The 25,268-nt window shown below is 40.8% G+C and overlaps 1 protein-coding gene across 2 annotated transcripts in view; it reads right to left on the bottom strand.

Annotated features, from left to right (window-relative positions):
- Positions 1-25,268, bottom strand: part of KCNN2 (potassium calcium-activated channel subfamily N member 2) — a 524,409-nt gene that overhangs the window by 116,478 nt on the left and 382,663 nt on the right. For both annotated transcript variants that reach the window (XM_042251962.2, XM_027971450.3), the window contains one exon: positions 11,096-11,514. In XM_042251962.2, coding sequence (XP_042107896.1) covers positions 11,096-11,514 — 419 coding nt within the window. The remainder of the gene's footprint in view (positions 1-11,095; positions 11,515-25,268) is intronic.

Genomic DNA, 25,268 nt, shown 5'->3' with positions numbered 1-25,268 from the left:
CAGCAGCAGCAGCAGACTATTAATCCAAAGGATTCTGAAGTGATGGCTCAGTGGTAAAGAATCCATCTGCAGTGTAGGAGCCAGGGGAGACTCGGCTTAGATCCCTGGGTCAGGAAGATCCCGTGGAGGAGGCCATGGCAACCCGTTCCAGTATTCTTGCTTGGAAAATACCATGGATAGAGGATGCTGGTGCGCTACAGCCCACAGGGTTGCCAAGAATCAGACACAGCTGAGTGACTGAGCTCAGGAGTGTGAATTAGAGACAAAACAGGGCTGGAACTAGCAGAGTGAGGGAGTTCAAGGATTGACACTCCCCTTTGTGGGCCCTCAGGAAGCAACAATAGATCAGAGTCTGCTTGGCCAGGCAAGCAGTGGGGACACAATCCATCCAGACTCTCTCAAGTGAGTCAAGCCAGGAGTCTACACCACAACACCAGCTCTGGGATACAATTCTAAAACCTACATTCCCTATCAGAATTATTATAACATGAAGCAAGCCCACTGACATGTTCTAAGGTTATAAAAGTTTAACTTTAAACTAGAAGGCAGATTTGTCTAAACTCTATAAATGTTTAGAATTTGTACATTTTGTCTCATATAAAAGCAATTTTTTTGCTTTGAATTTTTTTGTTATTTTAGCATTATTTTGCCATATGGTGACATTAAAGACAAAGGATATAATGGATAAAGAAGGGCTTCCTTGGTGGCTCAGATGATCAAAAATCTGCCTGCAATGTAGGAGACCTGGGTTCAGTCACTGGGTTGGGAAGATCCTCTGGAGAAAGGAATGGCAACTCACTCCAGTATTCTGTCCTGGAAAACTCTTTGGACAGAGAAACCTGGAGGGCTACAGTCCATGGGGTCACAAAGAATTGGACACGACTGAGCAACCAACACACACACATGGATAAAGATGTGGTGTATGTATACAAAGGGATATTGTTGTTTTTCAGTGGCACAGTCGTGTCTGACTCTGCAACTCCAAGGACTGCCGCATGCCAGGGCCTCCCTGTTTCTGACCATCTCCCTGAGTTTGCCCAAGTTCATGTCCATTGCATCAGTGATGCTGTCCAGCCATCTCATCCTCTGGTGCCCTCTTCTTCTTCTGCCTGCAATCTTTCCTAGTATCAGGGATCTTTCCAATGAGTCAGCTGTTCACATCAGATGACCAGAACACTGGAGCTTCAACTTTAGCGTAAGTCCTTCCGATGAGTATTTAGCGTTGATTTACCTTGAGGTTTACTGGTTGGATCTCCTTGCTGTCCACGGGACTCTCAGGAGTCTTCTCCAACACCGCAGTTCAAAGGCCTCAATCCTTTGGGACTCTGCCTTCTTTACAGTCCAGCTCTCACAAGCATATGTGACCACTGGAAAGCCATAGCCTTGACTATACAGACCTTTGCTGACAGAGTAGTATCTCTGCTTTTCAACACACTGTCTGGGTTTGTCATAGCTTTCCTGCCAAGAGGCAAACATCTTCTGATTTCATGGCTGCAGTCACCATCTGCAGTGACCTTAGAGCCCAAGAAGAGGAAATCTGCCACTACTTCCACCCATTCTCCTTCTATTTGCCATGAAGTAATGCGGCCAGATGCCAAGATCTTAGCTTTCTAAAATATTTTTTTAATGTGTCTGGTCACAAAGAGTTGGGTACAACTGAATGACTAACACATGGATAAAGAAGAAATGGTACATGTATACAACAGAATATTACTCAGTCATAAAAAGGAGGAAATAATGCCATTTGCATCAATGTGGACAGACCTAGAGACTATCATACTAAGTGAAATTAGAGAAAAACAAATATATGAAATCACTTATAAGTGGAATCTAAAAAATTATACAAATGAACTTATTTACAAAACAGAAGCAGACTCAGGCTTTGAAAACAAACTTACCAAAGGAAAAGATGGGGTGAGGGATTAATTCAGAGTTTGGGATCCATATATATACATTATTATATATAAGACAGATAACAAGGACTTCTATAGCACAAAGAACTCTACTCAACAGTCTGTAATAACCTATATGGGAAAAGAATCTGATTAAGAATATATATATATGTGTATATATATATATATAATTTAATCACTTTGCTGTACACCTGAAACAAATATAATATTGTACATCAGCTATACTCTAATATAAAATAAAATGAAGTTTTAAAAAGCTACAATTAAAAAATAAATAAAGGATATGAAGTTTGAAAGGAAATAGAACATAGACAATCCTATAGGCAAGAAGGGAACACTTGTGCTTTTGCCAAACAAGCCCCACTGGATGTCTCAGACATACACTAGTTTTCTTAAAGACAAAACAGCTTGACTGTCAGGACATCTACATTTAGACTTTACGATCTTTCTTTTTATCTGGCATGGTGGTTCTGAAGCTGGAGAAAAGAAGGGCCTCGCCCAGAACTGCATACACACACTCTGCGTAATGTACTATATACAGATGACCAAAGGGTTTTCCAAAATGGGAAGACACTCAGAACACATACTGCATAGAATTTGGACATTGGCAAGAAAGAATGTTGGGATACGAGGACTGTGATGAGCTGACTGGATTGCGAGGTTGGATTGCTGAGCTGCTCGGCTTCTCATTTGTTTCTGCTTGAACATAACCACTGCTGGTATTTTCAAACTGTACTCAACCAGACCAGGATCTCAAAGGACCTTGCAAACAAATATTAATCCTCATTGTTATCTCAGGAGACAGACCAAAAAAACATTTCCTATCTACATAGGAATAAAGATAAAATCGAGTTGGAGAGAGTCCTGACTTTCTTTCTGTAAGACTTTAACAACCAATCTATTTGGCAAACATTATACTGAGCATTGATGCTTTGTGAGGCACAGATGTACGATGAATGCTTTCAAACTGCCGACTTTTATAACTTGAAAGGGCCCATTTTAGAGTTGTGACTCACTTATGAGCCTGAAAATGCTATATCCGTATGTATGAATCAGACCCTGGAAGTATAAGTTTACAAAGTATTACATTACCATCAACCACAGATTACAAACCCATTGATGAAATGCTTAGTTTACTTAGCAACAGCTGAAACTTAAGTGGTGGAAAATAATCTAATTATCCAGGATACTGCAATAAATCAAGGTGCTGGCAGGATGCTTCCTAAGCACTGTGATGCCTAGTTTATGACTACTTCTACAACTATCAAAGAAAATTGATCACAAGTAACATGTTTCAAATTTAAGTAAATCAACAGGAACTGAGGCATCGCTGGGGATCAAGGCTTGAAAAAGGATAGGCCTCTGGGTGATTTCCTAAAGATGTAAAAACTAAATCATACGTGGCAGATCAGGAAAACAAGCTTGTGTTCTATGTAGCTTCTCACTTTGCACTTCCCTACATGTGATCTTATTTAAATAATAAAAATAAATAAATAGAACAAATGAGACTTTCAGATCCCATCTACCTCTCCTCCTTGAGAAACTGGTTTGCTGCTGCTGCTGCTAAGTCGCTTCAGTCGTGTCTGACTCTGTGCGACCCCATAGATGGCAGCCCACCAGGCTCCCCCATCCCTGGGATTCTCCAGGCAAGAACACTGGAGTGGGTTGCCATTTCCTTCTCCAAAGCATGAAAGTGAAAGGTGAAAGTGAAGTCGCTCAGTCGTGTTCGACTCTTCGCAACCCCATGGACTGCAGCCTACCAGGCTCCTCTGCCCATGGGATTTTCCAGGCAAGAGTACTGGAGTGGGTTGACATTGCCTTCTCTGCAAACTGGTTTATATCGTACCGAAAAACTAAAGTAAATGAAAACTTTTTTGAAACAAGAAATTTGAAAATTAGAACACAGATCACTTAACCATTTAAATACCTTATTACTTATCGAAACTTCAAGTTCAGTTTTATATAAAATTGTCCTCTATATAGAGGAAATTGTAAATGTATATGATTTTAGAGTGACAGGTTCACCTCTAGTTATAAAAAAGGTAACCTCCACAATGGTTAATTAATTTCCTAAATATAAACAGGTTCAGTCCCTGGGTTGGGAAGATCCCCTGGAGGAGGAAATGACAACCTGCTAATATTTTTGCCCGGAAAATTCCATAGACAGGGTAGCCTGGTGGGCAATAGTCCAAGGGGTTGCAAAGGGTTGGACATGACTGAGCAACTGAGAACACAAACAACTACCATTGTAAATTTGGTTATTTTGGTTTTCAGGAATAAGGGTATTCATTTTATCTTAGTATGGATAAAATTTAGATGATATTCAGCGTTCATATTCTACAGAAAGTGGAGGCCCAAATCAGATGTGCTTTATGAACTGGTGCTAAAAGGATAAAAGTCTGTTTAGTTACAAAACAAGATATTCTAATTCTACCAGGATTTTCCTTAGCAAGTCCCCCTTCATAATACTGATGCCTGAAGACATAGCCAATCCTTGTGTTAAAAACAGCAGGCTGGGCAGGCTGAAACGTATGTTGTACAAAGTTTCATTATGGGACATGATTTGATGGTGATATTCCACAATATCCCACAGTATAATAAAGTAAGTTTCAATTGCATTTCAGAAATCACCTTCAAGCAATTAACAAAAATGAACTATAAGTGACAGAATTTTTAAAAAGTCCAAATTGATTAATGGAAGAAATGAAACATGCTTTTAAGACACCAGATGGTAGATTCTAAACACAATTGAAACTCCATTCCTCAGGTTGTCTTGGATAATTTAGCAAGTAAGTAACAAATTTATTTTCATCTGTTTTTAGTGATGGAAAGAATTTATTCTTCATCCACCTAAAATGCACTTTAGATGATAAGAAGCTATTCAAAATAAATTGTAGTGTTTGCTTCTCCAATTTTCCCACTTTGAAAAAAAAAAAGCAAACTATTCTTAAGTCATTTTTAGAAAATTTTCTCTCAACTACTGCCTATTAGTTAATGCACACTTAAATGCTCTTAGAGATAAAACAATGAGCTGAATAAAAGCAGTGTTTCTGTCTACAATGTCTTAATTAAAGGAATCTTTTCCAGTGACAGAAACAGTTCCTAGCATCTCTAGTTTATTACAGACTTCCACAATGGTTGCTTTTCAGCTTGGTAACATTGCCACCACAGTGCCCAGCCTGTCTTTCTTTCCCCCTTCTTCAGCTCCATCCCAAAGTTGACCCCTCACCCACATTATAAAACTTGCAGCCAAAAGCAAAAGAATGTATTGAACAAAGAAACATTTTTAAAAATTCTCAAACTGTGTAGAAAGTTACAATCCTTTTCTATCTTCTTTGGAAGCTTCAGTATTGATAGAGCATGGTGTTGATCAAATAAATGTTCTTTCCTCCTTTTGGATATTCTTGATGCACATTCACATATTAAATGCGCTAAGAAGTAAAAAGGGGAAAAAAACACTTTTCTTTATGTAGCACAGAGCTGGCCCACAGAATCCAGCCCCACCGCTTTCAAAACAGCTCCTCACCTTCCTTTGAAACAGTGTTCAGTGAAACACCCTTTGGGATGAACACTAACCTATGCCATCTTCATAGAGCTGGTAAAGTCTGAAAAAGTGTAAGTCAGGATGGGATAATCCCAATTTTCAGGACCATGATCTCTGGAAGACAGACTTCTTTTAATATAAATGCTCCTGAAGTTTCTCTGAAACAGCCTGAGGCCACACTTCCCAGGGTGCTTCCAAAAGGAGTGTTCTTTGCAGGTCTGATGTCTGCAACACAAGGCCAGACCAGAATCAGAGAGAGGGATGCTGTGATCTGGTCTCAGGCAGCCTCCTCCTGACAAATGGAGGCCACAGAAATGATGCCAGATATTTGCCACTCTGCTTCCTCTTATCAAAGAAAGAAAGAAAGAAGAGAGAGAGAACAGCAGGAGGGAGGGAAGGAGGAAGGGAAGGAGGGCAGGAGGGGAGAAAGAAAGGAAAAAAAGAAAAAGTTCTTAAATATAGGCAAATCAGAGGTACATGGAAAGTAATATCAGGAATAGATGCCTCCTATAGGATGCCTCCTCATTAGTGGAGAACATTTTCCAGAAACATCTATATGTGCTCTACTTGGTAGAAGGGGACAGATAGGTTTGCAAAACAAACTGCTTCAGAAAGCCATCTGCCTGTTTCTCTCTCTCTCGAAAGCTCTCTCCTTTAAAAAAATATTTTTAGAGTTATTCTAATTAAGAAGAGTTCTGTCGGGTGTGAATACCCTTGTATATGGAAAGAATGTTTGGAGGGCTCAAAGATGGGCCTGGTAGAGCTCATACAAATCCAAATTCCAAACCAAATAACAGGAGAGTTGTGTATTATATTTCAGTATTGCAAATTTCACAAAAGAATGGAAGGCAGGCCAGAAAGCAAGCAGCTAAGGAAGAGAAATATGCAGGCTACATCACATTCCAAATTAACTTGCGAAAACAAAGCAAATTTTTAAAAATATCTTTGTATCTTACAAGTTATAGTCTAGAGATCTGTGCAACAAAATGGGAAGCTTAGTGAAAAACAGAATAGGGAAAATCTCCCACTATCACAGCACTGGTTAATGATTTTCTTCTCTACACTTGTACAATTATAAAATGTTATCTTTGGAAGAGAAAAGTTTGTAAATCCATGTAGTTTGCAATGAGGAATCCAAGGCAGAAAGAAGCAAATTGGTTGGCCCAAGGTTGTTCAGCCTCTAAATTGCACAACTGACACTAAGCCCCAGTGTCCCAGTCACGAGTCCGGGCGTGCTCCCTTCCCCAACCCATGGATTTGGTCTATTAGGTAACTCTTGGCTACAGACTCATTCCTGGTATGAAACACAATTTTCGCTTTCTTGTGCCTCTTTATATGAAAACAGGGAACGTCCGTCATCTAATAACTTCAGTGTGTTAAAAACACACACATACTTTGGGACGTGAAAAGAGTTGACACAGCTTGCCTTGGGCTTTTTGTATTTGAGGACAGCGGATCAAAAAGTTACGATGAACCATTTTGAAAAGAAAATGAATGGCATGTGCAGGATACTGAAGCTATGGTATGTAATTGGCCCTTGGGAAGCAGATGCAGTAGGGACCAGATGCTCTAGATGTGCAGACTGCTCGATTATGCTTTCATCCCCTGTTACATTGTTGTGCACCACTCTGGGGCTTCCCTGGTGGCTTAGACAGTAAAGAATCTGCCTAACGATGCGGGAGGCCTGGGTTGATCCCCAGGTTGAGAAGGTCCCCTGGGGAAGGGAATGGCTACCCACTCCAGGATTCTTGCCTGGAGAACTCCATGGACAGAGGAGCTTGCAGGCTACAGCATGTGGGTTCGCAGAGTCAGACATGACTGAACAGCTAATGCTTTAACACTACGCACAACTTTAAAGTAAGAGTCATCTTCATAGACCACACAGGTATATCAACTAAAGTCTACCATATTGATTCTCCAAATGTTACAGGTACAGCTGCTCCAGAAACTATCATAAGCCTCTAAGTACCATGATTGCTAGGGAACAAAGCACACCATAAGGGGTCGACCTTTCTTTAAAAGGAAAATTTTAATCCCTCAAATATCGTACTTATGTAGAGAAGTCTTAAAAAAGGTTCAGATACACAGTAATAAAACCTAGTCACCAGGGAATTTCTCATAAAAGCAGGTGGACTCAACAAACACACAGGCCTCCGCTCCCTCCCTAAACCCTCTTAAAATGACTAGAAAGCAAACAGGAAAAGCACAGCTCCTGCATGGGCTATGAGTGACAAGACGGTAATAAAGCAGCTAGAAAGCCAACTGACAAATGGTAAGTGGCTTACCTGACTTGAGAAATGAGAATTCTAGACCAGAACTGGTCAGAAAGCTGCCCTATCTGCACTGAGAACCAGCAACCTTGCCCCTCTCTCCATACACACACCAAAGACTCAGGAATCTCGCACCGGTACCTCAGTGAGAGGAGACGATGATGGAGATTTCAGCGAAAGGATAGGTTCAAATACTGTACAAAAGCAGTTAGACACCTAGATTCCTGCTTCTACTCTGTGTTGCTGGTAATGCCTTTCGCCAACCTGGCAGAAGTCTGCAAGTTTCTTGTCTGGAGAGGTAAAACCCAAGGTCTGTCAGCTGACTACAGGGCATTACGCACTGGAGAGAGCCAGCCTAACTCCATTGCAACTAGGAAGATAAATAAATATTCACATACTAAATGAAACCTCTTCTTTTTGTCCCATCTTTCAATTTCCACAATACCATCACCCAGGCATCTACCTTCATTGCAGGACAGTACTCTGTTGGCTCAGATGGTAAAGAATCCGCCTGCATTGCAGGAGACCTGTGTTTGATCCCTGAGTTTTGAAGAGGCTTTGGAAAAGGGCCCTTGGAAAAGGGCAACCCACTCCAGTATTCTTGCCTGGAGAATTCCATGGACAGAGGAGCCTGGTGGGCTATAATCCATGGGGTTGCAGAGAGTCGGACAGGATTGAGTGATTAACACTTTCACTTTTCACTTTCAAAACAGATATTTCATGAGTCCGTTGGATTAAAACTATGTAAAGGTACTGAAATCGATGTTCTGCGCTCCCACCCTAATCACCATGTAGTGAAGTCCATGGTTGACAACTTCTAGATCTGTACAGAAAGCTTCTAATCAGGTCTTTAGTTCCTCGATCTTAAGTATAAGGGGACTGCTAAAGTTACCTAAATACTGAAGGAAAACTTCTAAAAAAGACTGAAGCCAAAACAAAAACAAACAAAAACCCAGAAAAGTACATCTCTGGGGAAACAGAAAATACACAAAGAGAAAAAATATTAAAGGTTACCATTAACATCTCTAAAAAAAATAAAACAGTACATTTATGAATAAAGAAGTGTGACGCTAGTTTAAAAAAATGGGCATTTGAAGATTAAATATGAGATAATGGAAATTAATATACAGTAAAGAAGAAATAAAATTCCCAAAAGAAAGACCTTGAAAGAAAAATTGAGATTATCTTTTATATATGAAGCAAAAACAGGTGGAAAACAACACAGAGGGAAATAAGAAAATTATAGAACTCATAGAGAAGGACCAATATCTACACAACAAAAAACAGGAATAAAAATCATTAACTAATTCAAGAAAATTTCCAAGAACTGAAGGAGATTAATTCCAAGATTGGATAGGCTCACTGCATTAAAATAGAATAATTACACCATGATATACCCTTGTGCTGGAGAAGGAAATGGCAGTCCACTCCAGTATTCTTGCCTGGAGAATCCCATGGACAGAGGAGCCTGGTGGGCTACCGTACATAGGGTCACAAAGAGTTGGACACGACTGAGTGACTGAGCATGCATACCCTGCTGAAATTTTAGATTACTGATCCTAAAAGTTTCCATCAAAAAAAAAGATTAAAAAATGAGAACAGCATCAGACTGCTGCACCCTGGATGTCAGAAGTAAATGAAGTCCCCAGTGTTCCAAGAGAAACGCTTTTCAAACTAGAGCTCTCCATCCAGCAAGAGAGAAGAATGAAGTTGCCATATCTGCAAGGTCTCAAAAAAATCTCTCTCACCCACCACCCTTCCTCAGAAGCTACTAGAAGATGAATTTTGTTAAAATGAGGGAATAAGTGAAGAAAGAGGGGAAAATGAGGTTCAAGAAGAAAGATATGCAACATAGAAATAAAGCAAAGGAAACCTCCACTTTGACGAGCAGTTGAGAAAGTCCCCAGACATTCAAGTTTGAAGCGAAATTGATAGATTTTCCCTAATACATATATAAATCTAGTAAAATTATATTTATATAATGTAGACGGATTTACATATGACAGTGGTAAGTATAGAGAAAATTAGCAAAAACTAAGAAAACTAGTTAAATAAAAAACTAAGAAAACTAAGCAAATAAAGAGGTGATTATTAATTTCAAAGAAAATAAAAGGATGTGCAGAAAAGGCAAAATGATTATAATATACCACATCGTTCAACTACAAGTGCAGTTCACACAGTAATAAAAATAATAATGTAACTATGGAATATAGATGATTGGCGTTTATGTAACTTACTGGGAAGAAAAATTACTTCTTGTGGGGGTAGAGTCAGGAAAGCAATATGTACACGAAAGTGAAAGAAAACTAAAACCCTAACTTCCCAAAAAATCTAGATGAACAATCTAGAGGCAGCAGTATAAGCAATATCATCTGGAACTTTGAAAAGCAGTTACCAAGGAAATGGCTAAATGAATTTAAAGTGATTGCTTCTGGAAAGAAGAAATGGGGGAGGTGTGTTCTGGGCTTGTTATTTTTGCAACAATTTTCATACAGACATTTTTCTTTGTTAAACTGTTTGTATGTATGTGTGTGTACATTTTAGTTTCTTTCAAAAGCTAAATTTAAAAAGACCTAGTTACTACAAACACCAACATTCCAACATTTAATAGTTCTATAAACTTCTAAGTCCTTGCTATATGTCTATTGCTAATTTCAACTGGAATTTTCTTCACTAAGGTCACAATAGATTCCCTCTCCAGTTCCTCCTATTTACGTAACAAGTCTATTTTTGCTTGGTTGTTAAATGGCAAGGTTAATATTGCAGATGCTCTAACTGATGAACCCAGACTCACTGAGCAGTTCTGAGACGGTATCTAGCTCTGCACTACCAGAGCTCTTCAGACAATATATCAAATACACATGGACCCTTCTCACTAACTGTTGAGAGTTCAATCAAACCAAATATACACCTATCAGCCCCTTATCTGTAATCACACGAACACTATTAAAAGTAGGCACTACAATCAGCAAAGCACTTTGAGGCATCCCCACTTGTCTCAACAATAACCAACACTATAACCAAAGAGGCGCCAAAAGGACTCAGTATTACCATTAGACAAGCATTTCTGATAGAAGTCTGCTACACAATGTGAAGGTCTCCAAGTTTTGATTATAAAGGCAGCAAAAGGCAGCCCTCTACTGAAAACTGGTCAGATTAGAAAGAAAAATGCATAATCATCAAGGCATTGCTGTATGCAAAGTGTCTTAAGAAAAGTTCTTTCTCATTCATTTAAAAGAAGCTCATAATAGAATCCCACATTTTCAAGCATAAGTCTCTACATGTTTCTGGTCTAAAATGTGTTCTTTCTCCCACTTTTAAGGACACTATAAGGCAAATTATGTTCTCAGGAAAAGAAACAAACTTACCTTTCACAAGCTCGGACAGTCCATGCGGCAATTATCCATAATGAGATACTAAAAACCAAGAGTACAGTTCCTGGGCATATAGTCATTAAAGTCTTCATAACAAAACGCGTATTGAAGTTTATCTTATTAAGTGCTCCAATGCTTCTAGAGGAGGCATCAGTGAAAAGTTTGCTATGTAAAAGCATGACTCTGGCAATCAGATAGAGTCTTAAGAACATTGGTATAGATAAAATAATATCCACATCAGCGGTGGTGGTGGATGGGGCATAGGAGAAGGCAAGCCGGGCCGTCCATGTGAACGTATAATTCCCAGGTATGGGATGAATAGCACACACCAGTATTTCCAAGCAGATGAAGAAAATACGCTCATAAGTCATGGCTATTCTCCAGTCATCTGCTCCATTGTCCACCATGAACAACTGAAAAAATAAAGTAGAAAATCAGCTTCAGTATGGCATGAATGGTCCACAAGGGTTAGTGCAGATTTTTAAAATACATCACAGGTGACTTTAAGCAATCATGGCGAGCACTAGGTCTTAACTTCTAAATGCTAGTAGCCAGGTACACTATTTTAAGAAAATGGCATTGGCACAGAAGAACTTTATTTTGTAAAAATTAAGATTACAAACTCACGATACAGGAGCGGAAGCTATTTTGGAGTCTTTGCTCCTGTATAATCACGTCAGTGATATCATTTCAAAATAAGGGACTGGGGCCTATCGGTAATGCACCCCGCCCCTCCCCCTCCCCCTTAGATGAGGTCAGAAAGACTTGTCTTGTAACAAGTTGTTCTTCTCCTTGAGGATCTAGATCTAAGCCTTGCACAATTCTAGCCATATTCTCAGTGAAATCTATTTACAGTGCCTGGGCAATTGGTTATAGCCTCTAATGCAACGATACAGGAGCATTCTTACAGATAATCTTATTTTTGGCTTCTGAAAGAAAATCACAAGGGACCACAGACAAATGTGGCAAAAACGTTTCTCCCAGCTTCCTTGCTACTGCTCTATCTTTTACCTCGTTCCTTCTGCTCTCCCGAAGCCTTCCCTTGGATTATTAATTTGTTTTCAATCTCTCTTTCTATAATAAAGATTCCTTTTCTCTACTTCCGTCATTCCTCACTCCACAATGAACGAAAACAAAGAAAGGAAAGAAAAAAAAATATAGATGGATGATAAAAGGAACAGAAAAGAATGTCTCCTGTCTTCCCTGGCTGTTCAGTAAACAAGTCCCCCAGGCTCTAGATCATAAACAGCCAGGGGCATCTGGAAATGTGTGGCGACATTTCTGACTGCCACAGTGACTGGTGAAGGCTACTGGCATTTACAGCCAGGAAGCCAGCGGTGCCAAGCTCACTGTAGTTCTGAGAGTCCCACGCACAAAACAGACCTGTCTGCCCAGAATGCCAACAGTGCTCTCCCACTGAGAGAGATGACATATTCTTTGCCTTTTGGTAGGAAGCCAATTTCTGTAGAAAGCATGAGAAGAAAGCAACCCAAGTGAGAACACTGCATTCTCAGGTAAGTGAGTTGCAAAGGAAGTTGGCTGAGCAGATCTTGACGATGATTAGATTCTATGATCTCTGCTCCTCTGGAGTCAAAATAGTCATCTCCCCACCACTTGCATGCTAAGATTCTTCAGTCGTGTCTGACTCTTTGCAATCCTGGGGACTGTAGCCCGCCAGGCTCCTCGGTTTATGGAATTCTCCAGGCAAGAATACTGGAATGGGTTGCCAAGTTCTCCTCCTCCCCCCAGCACTTAGATGGTAACAAATTCCGATTCTAAGTTAATTGTCCTGCAGGTCACAGCTACTGCCCATACTGTCATTCAAACACTGCCATCAGTGCTACTTGCAAGGACAGGAATTTGAGGACCAAATGATCACTTCTTTCTGGTACTTCAAAAAAGTTGGAGAATAAGTAGGATCTCTTATCAAATTTTCAACAAATTATGGCAACATACGGTTTCCTGTATGCCTTTATCATTAACTTTCTACCTAGGGAATTCAGAGGGTTTGATAAATAAATGCTAAGAGACAGTAAAAATTAGACTTTCCAATTTCCAAGAAAGAAACAGATAATAAATAAAGCCATTAAGTTGGCCACAGAAATATTCTTGTGCAGTTCACCACTTTCAATACCACACTGGCATAAAAGATTTCAATAATAAAGATATACAAAAGATTGTATAGATATAATGGTAGAAGCCTTCTAAACTGTTTACCAGTGAGTATTTACAGGATACTCTATAACTCTTCAGGAACGTGAATCCAAAATCTCTTAAGATGCTTATGTCCAAATGGATGTCTTCCTCCAACTAGCTACTTTGAGAGGCTCTATACATTCTAGAGGCGCTATCACTACTCTTGGTAAAGTGCTATCAAGGGCCAGTGTAAGTCACATAAGAAAAACAATACTGTTATTTAAGCCTACGTTTCCATTTCTACTGAAAATGATATTACCCAGTTTGTCTCCTTTCTTTACCAAACATGGCTCTGAATGACTTGGAAACAAATCAAATCCACCCCCAAAAGGAGTCATAGGCACCAAGACACCGGATAGACAGAAGCTGTGCTACAGATTCTCAGCACGATTCCAAGACAGGCTTTCCCCACGCCCTTCTGGGCAATAGCAGCATCCGTGCAGGATGAGTGCCTTCTGAGGTGAGCGGTAAAGCGATGTATAATGCAGACATGTTACTTCCAGGCTCCTATTTCTCCTGGTCCTCCCCCATCACTCCCAGAGCACTTGGTCCCCTGACCTCACGCAGGCTACCCTCTCTTTCCAGGCCTTTCCATCGCCCTCCCTGCTCACTTCCCTAATGAGGCCAGTTCACTCCTTCCTCCCCAGAACTGCAACCACTGTGTTGCCAGTATCCTCAGCAGCCTTCTGCCTCGTGTTCCGGTGGAACACGGGAACTTCCATCAGGGACGTGCAAGCGGGCTGGGCCCACCACAGGCACGTGCTCCCAGTGCCAGCTGAACCCTCGGCGTCTCTGCCATTATCCCCGGACCCCTAGAGCTTCTGCTCCAGACAGGAGTCTATTTCTGCAGAGCCAGCTTTGTTCCTTTCCGTACACTTGCCCTCACTATCGGAAATACCTCCATTTTATACTTCAGCCACAAGCTCACCTACATCTCTTCCTTTCCCCTTATTTCCACTCTCTTCTGTTCCACCTATTTACAGCAGTGTTCCACTGAAATCCAGTTCCCCTCCACCGACAGCCCAGTTCCTGTGCTTTCTCCCTCTCAGCAGACGATACAAGCAAGTTCAAATCCCCATCATTCATTAAAATCAGAGCAACACAAACAAGGGCTTCCCTGGTGGCTCAGACGGTAAAGCAATGCAGGAGACCCAAGTTCGATCCCTAGGTCGGGAAGATTCCCCTGAAGAAGGAAATGGCAACCCACTCCAGTTGCCTGGAAAATTCCATGGACAGAGGAGCCTTGTAGGCTACAGTCCACGGGGTTGCAAAGAGTCGGACATGACGGAATGACTTCACTTCACTTCCACACAGAGTCCCCGCCGGCTCTGTTTCTGCCCTAAGTAGGCTTCATTTGCTCACTTTTCTTTCAGCCCCAACACCTCTGTGGGGCTTTCGTCCTCATCACCCATCACCCCACCAATACAACTCTGCCTAAGTGTCACTCAAAACACCTTCATTAAGAACTCTAGTTCTTCCAACTTAACCTTTATCTCACTTGATCTGATATTAATCATTTCTTCCTTTCTGAAAAAAGATCTCTTCTCTTGGCTTGTCTGTGACATTGCTTTTTTAAAAAAATTTGCTACCATTCTGAAGAATCGATCTCATTTTTCCTGGAAAAAAAAAAAAAAAAGCCCTTTCCCCTTACAATCATTCACGAGCCCCTTCTCTACTGAGCTTCATCTCTGACTCTTCTTTCTGTAGAGTTCCAGGAGGACCTCTTCCATGCCTTTTACCTCTACAGCCAGATTTCTCCTACTGGAAGCCATCATCCATCCTCCAGTGACCTTCTGAAAATGGAAATTACATAATCTTATTGCTATCAAGATTAAAACCATTCCAAGCCACCCTCCCCCTGTCAATTCAGCAATCTGGTTTTGCCTCTCTCTTCAAACTCATTGCCTATGTCTCCTCTTACATGTCCCTCTGGTTGCAGGTTTCAGAACATACTACCCTAATCATGTTTCCCTGTCCTTGTCCATTCTGTCTTAAGGAAAGTCTTTCCACCAAGCAAATTCTTATTCCTTTAAGACCAAACTCCACAGTCTCAGCTTCCTTAGGACACCATCCAGGCCGAGACAAATCTGCCCGTTTCGTTCCACCGTGACCTCTGTGTGTGCCCCTTATAGCCGCCACCACAGAGGACAATAAAGATTTCTTTGTCAGACTGTCACTCTACTCGTCTGCGAGCCTCCATATCTATCTGGTAAAGAATTATAAATACTTGGAAAATGAACTGCCTTGCTGTTTCTCAGTTAATATTGATTACCCTAATCACTAGGCAGGTCCTAATGCTAATTGAGCATGCTCAAGGGAGATGAGAATACTAATACTGAACACAAGTGAAATAAATCTATGATATTTTCCAAATTTGTAGAGAATACATCCTATTAAATGCTAAGTCATTGCAGCAGCATAATTCTGCAATTTGACAGCATGTTCAATAACGTCCCCAGAGAAATTTTCTATCGTGTAGTTGCTTTTGACCATCAGGGGTTTAATCAACACCTGAAATTATTTTAATTCTTGGTTTTATCACAGTACATACTTTAGTGCTAAAGAAAGAAATGTTTCCTTCTACTTTTCACTTACCCCCCATCCTTAATAGCTGCTTGTTCCTTTGTCTTTTCATTTGTTCACTAAATATTCAGTGGACGGAATACTCACTATGGGCCAGGCATTCTGCCATGTATTGGCCACAAGGTAGGATTTGTAGCAGACAGAGTCTGCCCCATGGAACTAACTTTCACCAAGAAAGAAAAACAAAGTCAAAGCAGCGGACGTAAAGCAATTTACTAGAGTAATTATGTCTGTGTATACCGCCGTGAAGGAAACAAACAAGAGATCAAGAATGACAAATTGGAGGTGACAGCAGGTATGGTCATCAGGGAAGTCATCTTGAGAAGTAGCACTTAAGGCAACACCTGGAAAAAGAGAAGAGCCAGTCATATGAACTGCCAGAAGAAGGACATTCCGGCGGATGAGATAGCACACACAAAGGCCATAGGCTACAAAAGCTTAGCATGCTTAAGGAAATGTAAGAAACCCAGAGTGGCAGGTCAAGGGGCAGGGAGAAAGGAGATGAATCAAGAGACAAGAGTGGAGAGACATGTGGGACCTTGACGACCATAGTGTCAAGACTGGATTTCAGTCCAAGGGCACTGAGTCTGCTGGAGAATGTTAGGCAAGGAACGCCATGATGTCATTCACAGATTAAACCAGTTTACAAGGGAGGACACTAGTTAGGAAGTTCTATTGCATCTGACTGGTAGGTAGTATCCCCCTGACCTGCACCAGGATCAGTGAGGGTTGCCATGGAAATGAATACAGTGGGTGGACTAGGGAAATATTTTGGAGATCTAGCTAGAACTTGCTGATGGGCTGAATGTAGCAGTCATTCAAAAAAAGAGAATCAGAGACGACCGAGCTTCTACTCTGACAAACACAGTTGATGTCAGTGCCACGTCCTGAGTACAGTGGGCTGGACACGGGGAGCAGGGGAGGTTCCGTTTTGGCCACTGCCATTTGAGTGTAGATGCCAAGTAGGCAGCAGGATATGCAAGTCACTCAGAGGCGAACTCTGGACTATTGAAATAAATTTGGAAGGCATCAGTATTTAGGTAGTTTTATGAGATCAAAAGAAAACTTAGAGGAAACGAAGAGGACAGGACACAGGGCCAAGTCCTGAGGAACTCCAAATGTGGAGGGCAGCCGGAAAGCCAAGCAGGAAGAAAAGAAAGTATTTTTAGAGTCCAGGGTGAGGGCTGTCAATTATAAACTGTCAAATAATATTTACCAGGTTCAGAGCTACGATAAGGCACCCAATATTCTACACAGAATAAGAAAACACTCTAAAGTTTCATTAAGTGACTCCACGTCAAGAATGAAAATCCAACTGTAAAAATATTCCCATTCCATGTAATATGACCCATATAATACACAGATGATCTCTTTTAAGCTAACTTGTGGGGGAGTTAGAGTAGTCAAAATGACAGATATTAAAGCACCTCTATATTCATTTTTCATTTTGATATTGATCAAAGAAGAAAGATTCTAGGGCTAAAGCATGATGGTTTCATCTACTTTAATTCTAGAGCTATGGTTAATGGTCTTTGCCAGAGTAAAGTAATTTGTAGGCATAACAGGACATGCTCTCCAAATATATCCCATCACAAGCTTTCCATTGGAACTGCTTTCCATTTGCTCTGCTTCAAGCTCATTGTCCAAGATGACCTGGTAGCAAGAGTCAGCAGCAAAAAGAGGGTGGCATAGGCCCATCACGTGATCAGGGCACGTGCTGGCACAAGGACCTCAGCTTAGCCAGCTGAGGAGAATGAGGGACTGAGCGGCAACGCCTTAGCCACCTTCTAGTTGGAGACTAAATGCATACAATGTCGTGTTAGTTTCTGCTGTGCAATGAACTCAGTGAGCTATATATATATATCCCCCGCTCCCCTTGAACCTCCCCGCCCCTCCAACCCATCCCTCTAGTTCATCAGGGAGCACTGAGCTGAGCCCCCTGTGCCACACAGCTTCCCACAAGTTATCTATTTACACGTGGCAGTGTATGTATGTCAATCCTGCTCTCTCAATTCTTCAGAAAAACAAATATTATATACTAACACATGTGTATGAAATCTAGAAAGATGGTACAGATGAGCCTGTGTGCAGGGCAGGAACAGAGATGCAGCTGTAGAGAGCAGACTTGTGCACACAGAGGGGGAAGGGGAGCCGCCTTCAACACGTGCTCTTTCTCTTCAGTGAGGTGAAAGCTCTCTGGTCTGATCTCGGGACAGTGTCTTACATATAAAGTTTCCTTTCCAGTAGAGAATTCATAGCAGTGTTCAGCACAGAAGTGGTGCGTGAAAATCATTCTGAATAAAATAAGTTTAGGCATGCATTTGTTAAAAAAGTAAATATAGGCAGAATAACCAACCAACCAAACAAAAAACCTCTGAAAAGGAAGAGTAAGACGGAGAAGTAGTTTTGATAGATTATTAAACAAGTTAATGATTGAAACCACGTGGTACTGGGACATAAACTCACTGCGAGGCCAATGGGACAGTACAGAAGACTAGACCAAGTAGGCCCAACATACCAGGACATTCTCAGTATTGTAAGGCAGACCACCAAGTCAGCGAGGAAAGCACAGTTTATTAAAAAATGATTTGGGGACAGCTAAATAGCCGACTAGAGAAACATACAATTGAATGGATGCTTCACACCAAATATATCAAGAAAAATTCCAGGTGGATGAAAGACTTCGATATAAAAATGAAACTAAACTACTAACATAATAGAAGAAATCATGTAAGAATTATTCTGTAAGCGCACTAAAAGGAAGGCCTTTTAAATTATTTACTCACTTTTTATAGATGTATTGATTGACAATATTGCGTTAGTTTTAGGTGTAAGAAAAGAGATCCAGTTATACATGTATATGGATTTTCTTTTTCATATTGTTCTTTATTATGTGAAGGAAAGCCTTTTAACTGTGACAAAAACACCAGAGTCTTAAAAGAAAATATTGATACCTTTTTTAATTGACTACACTAATCTTTTTGCTTTCTGCACCTGGCCAAAACTAGAATAAAGAGAATAAAAAAGACAAACACCAAAACATGGGGAGACTCTTCATAACTGTTACCACAAAAAGACCTAATTCCCCTAATTGTATAAAACTTCCTATAATTCCTTGTGAAAGAGATGAGCAGATTAACAGAAAAATAAACAAATGATAAAAATAGCAGGTCATGGAAAAGGAAATAGAAATAGTTCTTAAACCTATAAAAAAAAAAAGTCCAACTTCAATCATAAAGGGGAAATATGATACCATGTTTTGACCTGTCATACTGAACAATATGTAAAAGTTTTATAACACACTATGCCAATGAAGGTGTGGAGAAATAGGAACGCTCATACACTGTGGGTGGAAGTGTAAATCAGTACAACCCCAGGGAGGGCAGTTTATGAGGTTATAAACGTACATGTTCTTTGATCATGCAATTTCATTCTCTTAGATGAAATCTGTCTTACTTACATATTTACATATGTAAGAATAAACATGTACGGATATTTTTATAGCATAGATTGTATATTAGCAAAAGACTAGAAATAATCTCAGTATCCACTAAAAGGGAAAAGGTTGAAACAAATTAGAGATGTCCACAAAATGGATCAGTAGGCTGTTTAGAAAAGATGATAAAATTGTCATATATTATTCAAGGAAATGGTCTATTAAGTCACTCAGTTGAACAACAACAATAAAAGCATTCTATATGCTATTTGTGTGTAGCTTTGTTAATAGGAGAACATATATTCATATTTGTATGTGCAAAAAACATCTGAAAGAATATTCTAGAACTTACTGATAACTGTTGCTTAGTGGAGGTAAACTGAGTGGCTAGGGATAAGAAATGGAAGGGAGACTTTCAATTACACATTTTAAAAAATACTCTTATTCTGGAATCATGTGAATGAATAAATGCAAGTTAATTAATAACAAAAATAAGGGAAATGACTAAAGGAGAGAGGAAGGGAAAATGAGAATGACTGAGTTCATTAGACTGTAGCAACTCTAACAAATAGTTTATATGCACAAACCTGATAAACTAGAAAGCAGTAACTGACGTTCAAAATGATAATCTACAGACACGAAACGCACTGAATACAATTTATATCAAAACTGTTTGACTTACCAAGGCAAAACCTTGAACCATTACATTACATAACTGTTTTCAACAACATGAACAAAAAATAAATAAGACCTCTTGGTTAACCTTTAACCAAATAGTCAATAAGACCAAGTTCTGCTGTTCATTCAGTTACTGAATGCTTCTGCTTGTAAGGTTCTATGGATACAAAGATTCAAAAGCCTCTTGGCGTTTGATAAGGAAGTGAAATATAAATGAGTAATTACTGTGCTGGAGGAAACTGCCAAAAGACAGACATGAAGAAGACACTGAGAAAAGTACAGAGGAGGCTCCAACATAAACTAGTACCTGGTACCTCCCCCTTCTTCCCCATCCATTGCCTGGACTCTTCATATAACTCAGGACTAAGAACTTCCAAGCTGAGTTCTTGGATATCCAGGGGATAGTGGCCCAAAGGAAAATGCACAAAACGTGAAAATGTACAAAACGCAAAAAAAGAGAGAGAGTCCTTACTCAGAAACCAACTTTTGGATGAAATAAAGTGAAAAGTCACTAAAGAGGTAAGACAAATAATGAGGATCTCCTCATTAAGGCATCAGGCTTCCCTGGTAGCTCAGCTGGTGAAGAATCCACCTGCAATGCAGGAGACCCTGGTTTGCTTGCTGGGTCGGGAAGATCCCCTGGAGAAGGGATAGGCTACCCACTCCAGTATTCATGGACTTCCCTGGTGGCTCAGAAAATATAGAATCCGTCTGCGGATTTGGGTTCAATCCCTAGGCTGGGAAGATCCCCTGGAGGAGGGCATGGCAACCCACTCCAGTATTCTTGCCTGGAGAATCCCCATGGACAGACGAGCCTGGCAGGCTGCAGTCCATGGGGTTGCAAAGAGTCAGACGCAACTGAGCAACTAAGCACAGTACAGTACAAGAAAAAAATCAACGAAGAATTCAGACCACAACTTTCTGCCACAGACTAGGTCAAGAACAAACAGGTGAAGAGAGAAGATATCAATGGTACTGAGATTCCTGCCAAGACCCTCAGCCCAGGACTGCAGGAGGAAAACCAGAAAAGCTATGTTTAGAATTCATATTCTGGGTTCACTGCTGAGCAAAACTGGGAAGATTTCCTTATCACCCCCCCCTGGAGCCTTTCTTGCTTTTGGAGCCTCTTGCCCACCCCGGCAGTCCTGTGTACTCATGCTGTCCTGAGAGCTTTCTGCATCCAAGAAAGAGGATTTCCAAACTGCTGCACTAAAATATTAATCAATGAATTGCTAACTCTTCCCTGGGGGAAGAGTGTAAAGAACTGGACTGGAATGTCAGAAAGCCAGGCTCAGCTTCCAGATGGTCTAACTTGTTACAGGACCTTAGGAAGTCATGTGAACTTCATGGACCTATTTCTTCTGTCATCTGTAAAATGGAGATACTGCTATTTGCTGTCTCTGAAAGTTGTAATGATGAAATAAACAGTCAGCATACATTAGGGCCAACGCTGTGCCGCTTCCTTCCCTCTCTTCTCTCTTTTCCATCTCCATTATAGAAACGTCCGCTTTCCAAGACTCTTTTGCAGGTACGTGTAGCCATGTGATATAGTCATGATCAGATATCATAAGGAGGGGCACTCACTAAAATGTCTTTGCTTTTTTGGATAAAAATGATATCTTACTGACACAGGATGCTTCATTCCCTTCCTCTGACCCTAAAAAGAGGTGATGTCAAGGTCTGCAGAAGTTATCTTGTGATCATAAGAAAAAGGTGAAAAGAATCACTGTCGTGCCATCCCTGACATCTGGAGCCACTGAGTCAGCAACCACAGACTCCATTTGCTTAAGCCACTATTAGCTGAGTTTTTTGCTAAGCAGCTAAAAGTATGTCTACATTTAATTTAAACTACCTTCAACTGCTATGTAGGCTTCCTAGGTTGCTCAATGGTAAAGAATCTGCCTGTCAATGCAGGAGACACAGGTTCGGTTTATGGGTTGGATGCCCTGAAGTAGGAAATGGCAACCATTCCAGTATTTATTCTTGCCTGGAAAATCCCATGGACAGAGGAGCCTGGCTGGCTACAGTCCAAAGACTCTTTGGGGTCACAAAGAGTCAAACAAAACTGAGCAACTGAGCATATACACGCTATGTACAGGTCTACAAAAATAGGTCTTCCCTCATAGCTCATTTGGTAAAGAATCTGCCTGCAATGCAGGAGACCCGGGTTTGATCCCTGGGTTGGGAAGATTCCCTGGAGAAGGAAATGGCAACCCACTCCAGTATTCTTGTCTGGAGAATCCCATGAACAGAGGAGCCTGGCAGGTTATAGTCCATGGGGTTGCAAGAGTTGGACATAACTTAGCGACTAAACCACCATCATAGAAATAAGGAATCATGATCAACTTAAATACCCTCAAGAGTCCCTTGGACTGCAGAGAGATAAACCCAATCAATCCTAAAGGAAATCAACCTTAAATACTCATTGGAAGGACTGATGCTGATGCTGAAGCTCCAATACTTTGGCCACCTGATGTGAAGAGCTAACTCATTGGAAAAGACCCTGATGCTGGGTAAGACTGAGGGCAGGAAGAGAAGGGGATGATAGAGGATGAGATGGTTAGACAGTATCACTGACTTGATGGGGCTGAATTTGAGCAAACTCCAGGAGATAGTGAAGGACGGGAGAGCTGGGCATGCTGCAGTCCATGAGGTCGCAGAGATTTGGACTCAACTGAGTGATTGAACAACAAAACACTTAATGGAGAGAGCAGCCAGTATTTCAAAAGGGATGCATATCAATATTAGAATTTAAAGTGTATACGGTAACTGCTGAGTGGCAGAGTTACTTCTTGGGAGGCTTTTGTTCATGCCTTTTAAATATCAACCAGCTGCTCAGAATATCAAATTGTATTGGTTCAGTTCAGTCACTCAGTCATGTCCAACTCTTTGCGACCCCGTGGACTTCAGCATGCCAGGCCTCCCTGTGCATCGCCAACTCCCAGAGTTTACTCAAATTCATGTCCATTGAGTCAGTGATGCCATCCAACCATCTCATCCTCTATTGTCCCCTTCTCCTCCTGCCTTCAATCTTTCCCAGAAATCTGTATTCAGGTCAGGAAGCAACAGTTAGAACTGGACATGGAACAACAGACTGGTTCCAAATCGCGAAAGGAGTACGTCAAGGCTGCATATTGTCATCCTGCTTATTTAACTTATATGCAGGATGCATCATGAGAAACGCTGGGCTGGAGGAAGCACAAGCTGGAATCAAGATTGCTGGGAGAAATATCAACAAGCTCAGATATGCAGATGACACCACCCTTATGGCAGAAAGTGAAGAACTAAAGAGCCTCTTGATGAAAGTGAAAGAGGAGAGTGAAAAAGTTGGCTTCAAGCTCAACATTCAGAAAATCAAGATCATGGTCCCATCACTGCATCTGGTCCCATCACTTCGTGGCAAATAGATGGGGAAACAGTAGAAACAGTGAGAGACTTTATTATCTTGGGCTCCAAAATCAATTAAAAGATGCTTGCTCCTTGGAAGAAAAGTTCTGACCAACCTAGACAACATATTAAAAAGCAGAGACATTACTTTGCCAACAAAGGTCCATCTCATCAAAGCTATGGTTTTTCCAGTAGTCATGTATGGATATGAGAGTCGGACTAATAAAGAAAGCTAAGCACCAAAGAATTGATACTTTTGAACTGTGGTGTTGGATAAGACTCTTGAGAGTCCCTTGGTCTTCAAGGAGATCCAACCAGTCCATCCTAAAGGAAATCAGTCCTGAATGTTCATTGGAAGGACTGATGTTGAAGCTGAAACTCCAATACTTTGGCCACCTGATGTGAAGAGCTGACTCATTTGAAAAGACTCTGATGTCATTGTATGACTCATAGGAAATATACACAGATGTTTTGCAGCCAGTGAAGCTTGGATTTAATTTTTGACTTGACCACTTACTAGTGGTTTTGAGCAAGATAAATCTCTCTAAATCTCAAGTTGCTCATCTACAAAAATTTAAGATAAAGTCAATCTTGCATGATTATCATCAGGCAATAACATACTCTGCAGACCCCGGTAAAAATGACCCCATGGATAAGTAATATTCCACAGAATCTTCAAGTGGGGCAAGAATATAAATTAAGTACTAACTTATAAAAATGAGAAAGTCAGTCATGGAAAAGGAGGAAGGGAAATGCAAAAGGAAAAATAGATCAAAGCAAAGCCATTATTGAGAGGAGGTACAGACCTTCAGATGTTTCTGAATTTTCCTTTTCTGACTTAGACAAGAGCTATGTCTCCAGACCAAAATCTTACACTAGCTCAATTCGATCCAGTAATTTAAGGTTATCAAAAATCCATGCCCTGCTGCTCTTAAAACTTATTTAAAATCTTAACCCCCTTTTATATGGTTTCTCTCAATAGGTCCACGCCTTCTGTGGATCCACTCAGGCATTTTACATGTGCTGATGTATTATTGAGTAATTATGGTCACAATGTCTTGAAATTCATGCAAACTGTATCTAAACATTTCATTTAACTTCCATAAAGACAGAATAATTATTTTTCCCCTTTCGGTTCTCTCAACAGAAGTGATATGACGGAAGGCAGGACGGTGTACGGCCTGGGAGACTGTGCTCGAGAATCTCCTGCACTTAAACTTTCCAGGCGTCAATTTCATCGTCTGTTCAGAAGGTCTAGTCTCTCACAGGACTGACGGACAACTAGATGAGACAGTGGTAAACAAATAATTGTTTCTTTCACAATAATTCATTTCTGTAGTGGGTCAACAGGTAGCCCCCGATGAAGGCACTCTTACCTAACTGAAAGGCGAGTAAGAAGAGATGGACATAGACATTGACATTGCTGCTGCTGCTAAGTCACGGCAGTCGTGTCCGACTCTGTGTGACCCCCCAGACAGCAGCCCACCAGGCTCCCGTCCCTGGGATTCTCCAGGCAAGAACACTGGAGTGGGTTGCCATTTCCTTCTCCAGTGCATGAAAGTGAAAGTGAAGTTGCTCAGTCCTGTCCAACTCTTCGCGGCCCCATGGACTGCAGTCTACCAGGCTCCTCCGTCCATGGGATTTCCCAGGCAAGAGTATTGGAGTGGGTTGCCATTGCCTTCTCCGGACATTGACATTAGTGATGATATTAACAGTATTAGAAAGGATGAAAATCAAAATAAGGGCAAACAAAAAACTGTAATAAAATCCCTCCATTGTCAATTTTTCACTAATGTTTCATTGACATGCCAGCCTAAGTGTCTATAAATTTTTGTAAGTGTCCTGACATCATCTTGGGAGTTGCTAGGGAATAAACTGCAAGCCGAT

The sequence above is a fragment of the Ovis aries genome, chromosome 7 (genome assembly GCF_016772045.2).
Source record: "Ovis aries strain OAR_USU_Benz2616 breed Rambouillet chromosome 7, ARS-UI_Ramb_v3.0, whole genome shotgun sequence".
In the NCBI taxonomy this organism is placed as follows: Eukaryota; Metazoa; Chordata; class Mammalia; order Artiodactyla; family Bovidae; genus Ovis; species Ovis aries.
Note: the sequence above shows the minus strand (reverse complement) of the source record. Positions and strands in the feature narration are given on the sequence as shown.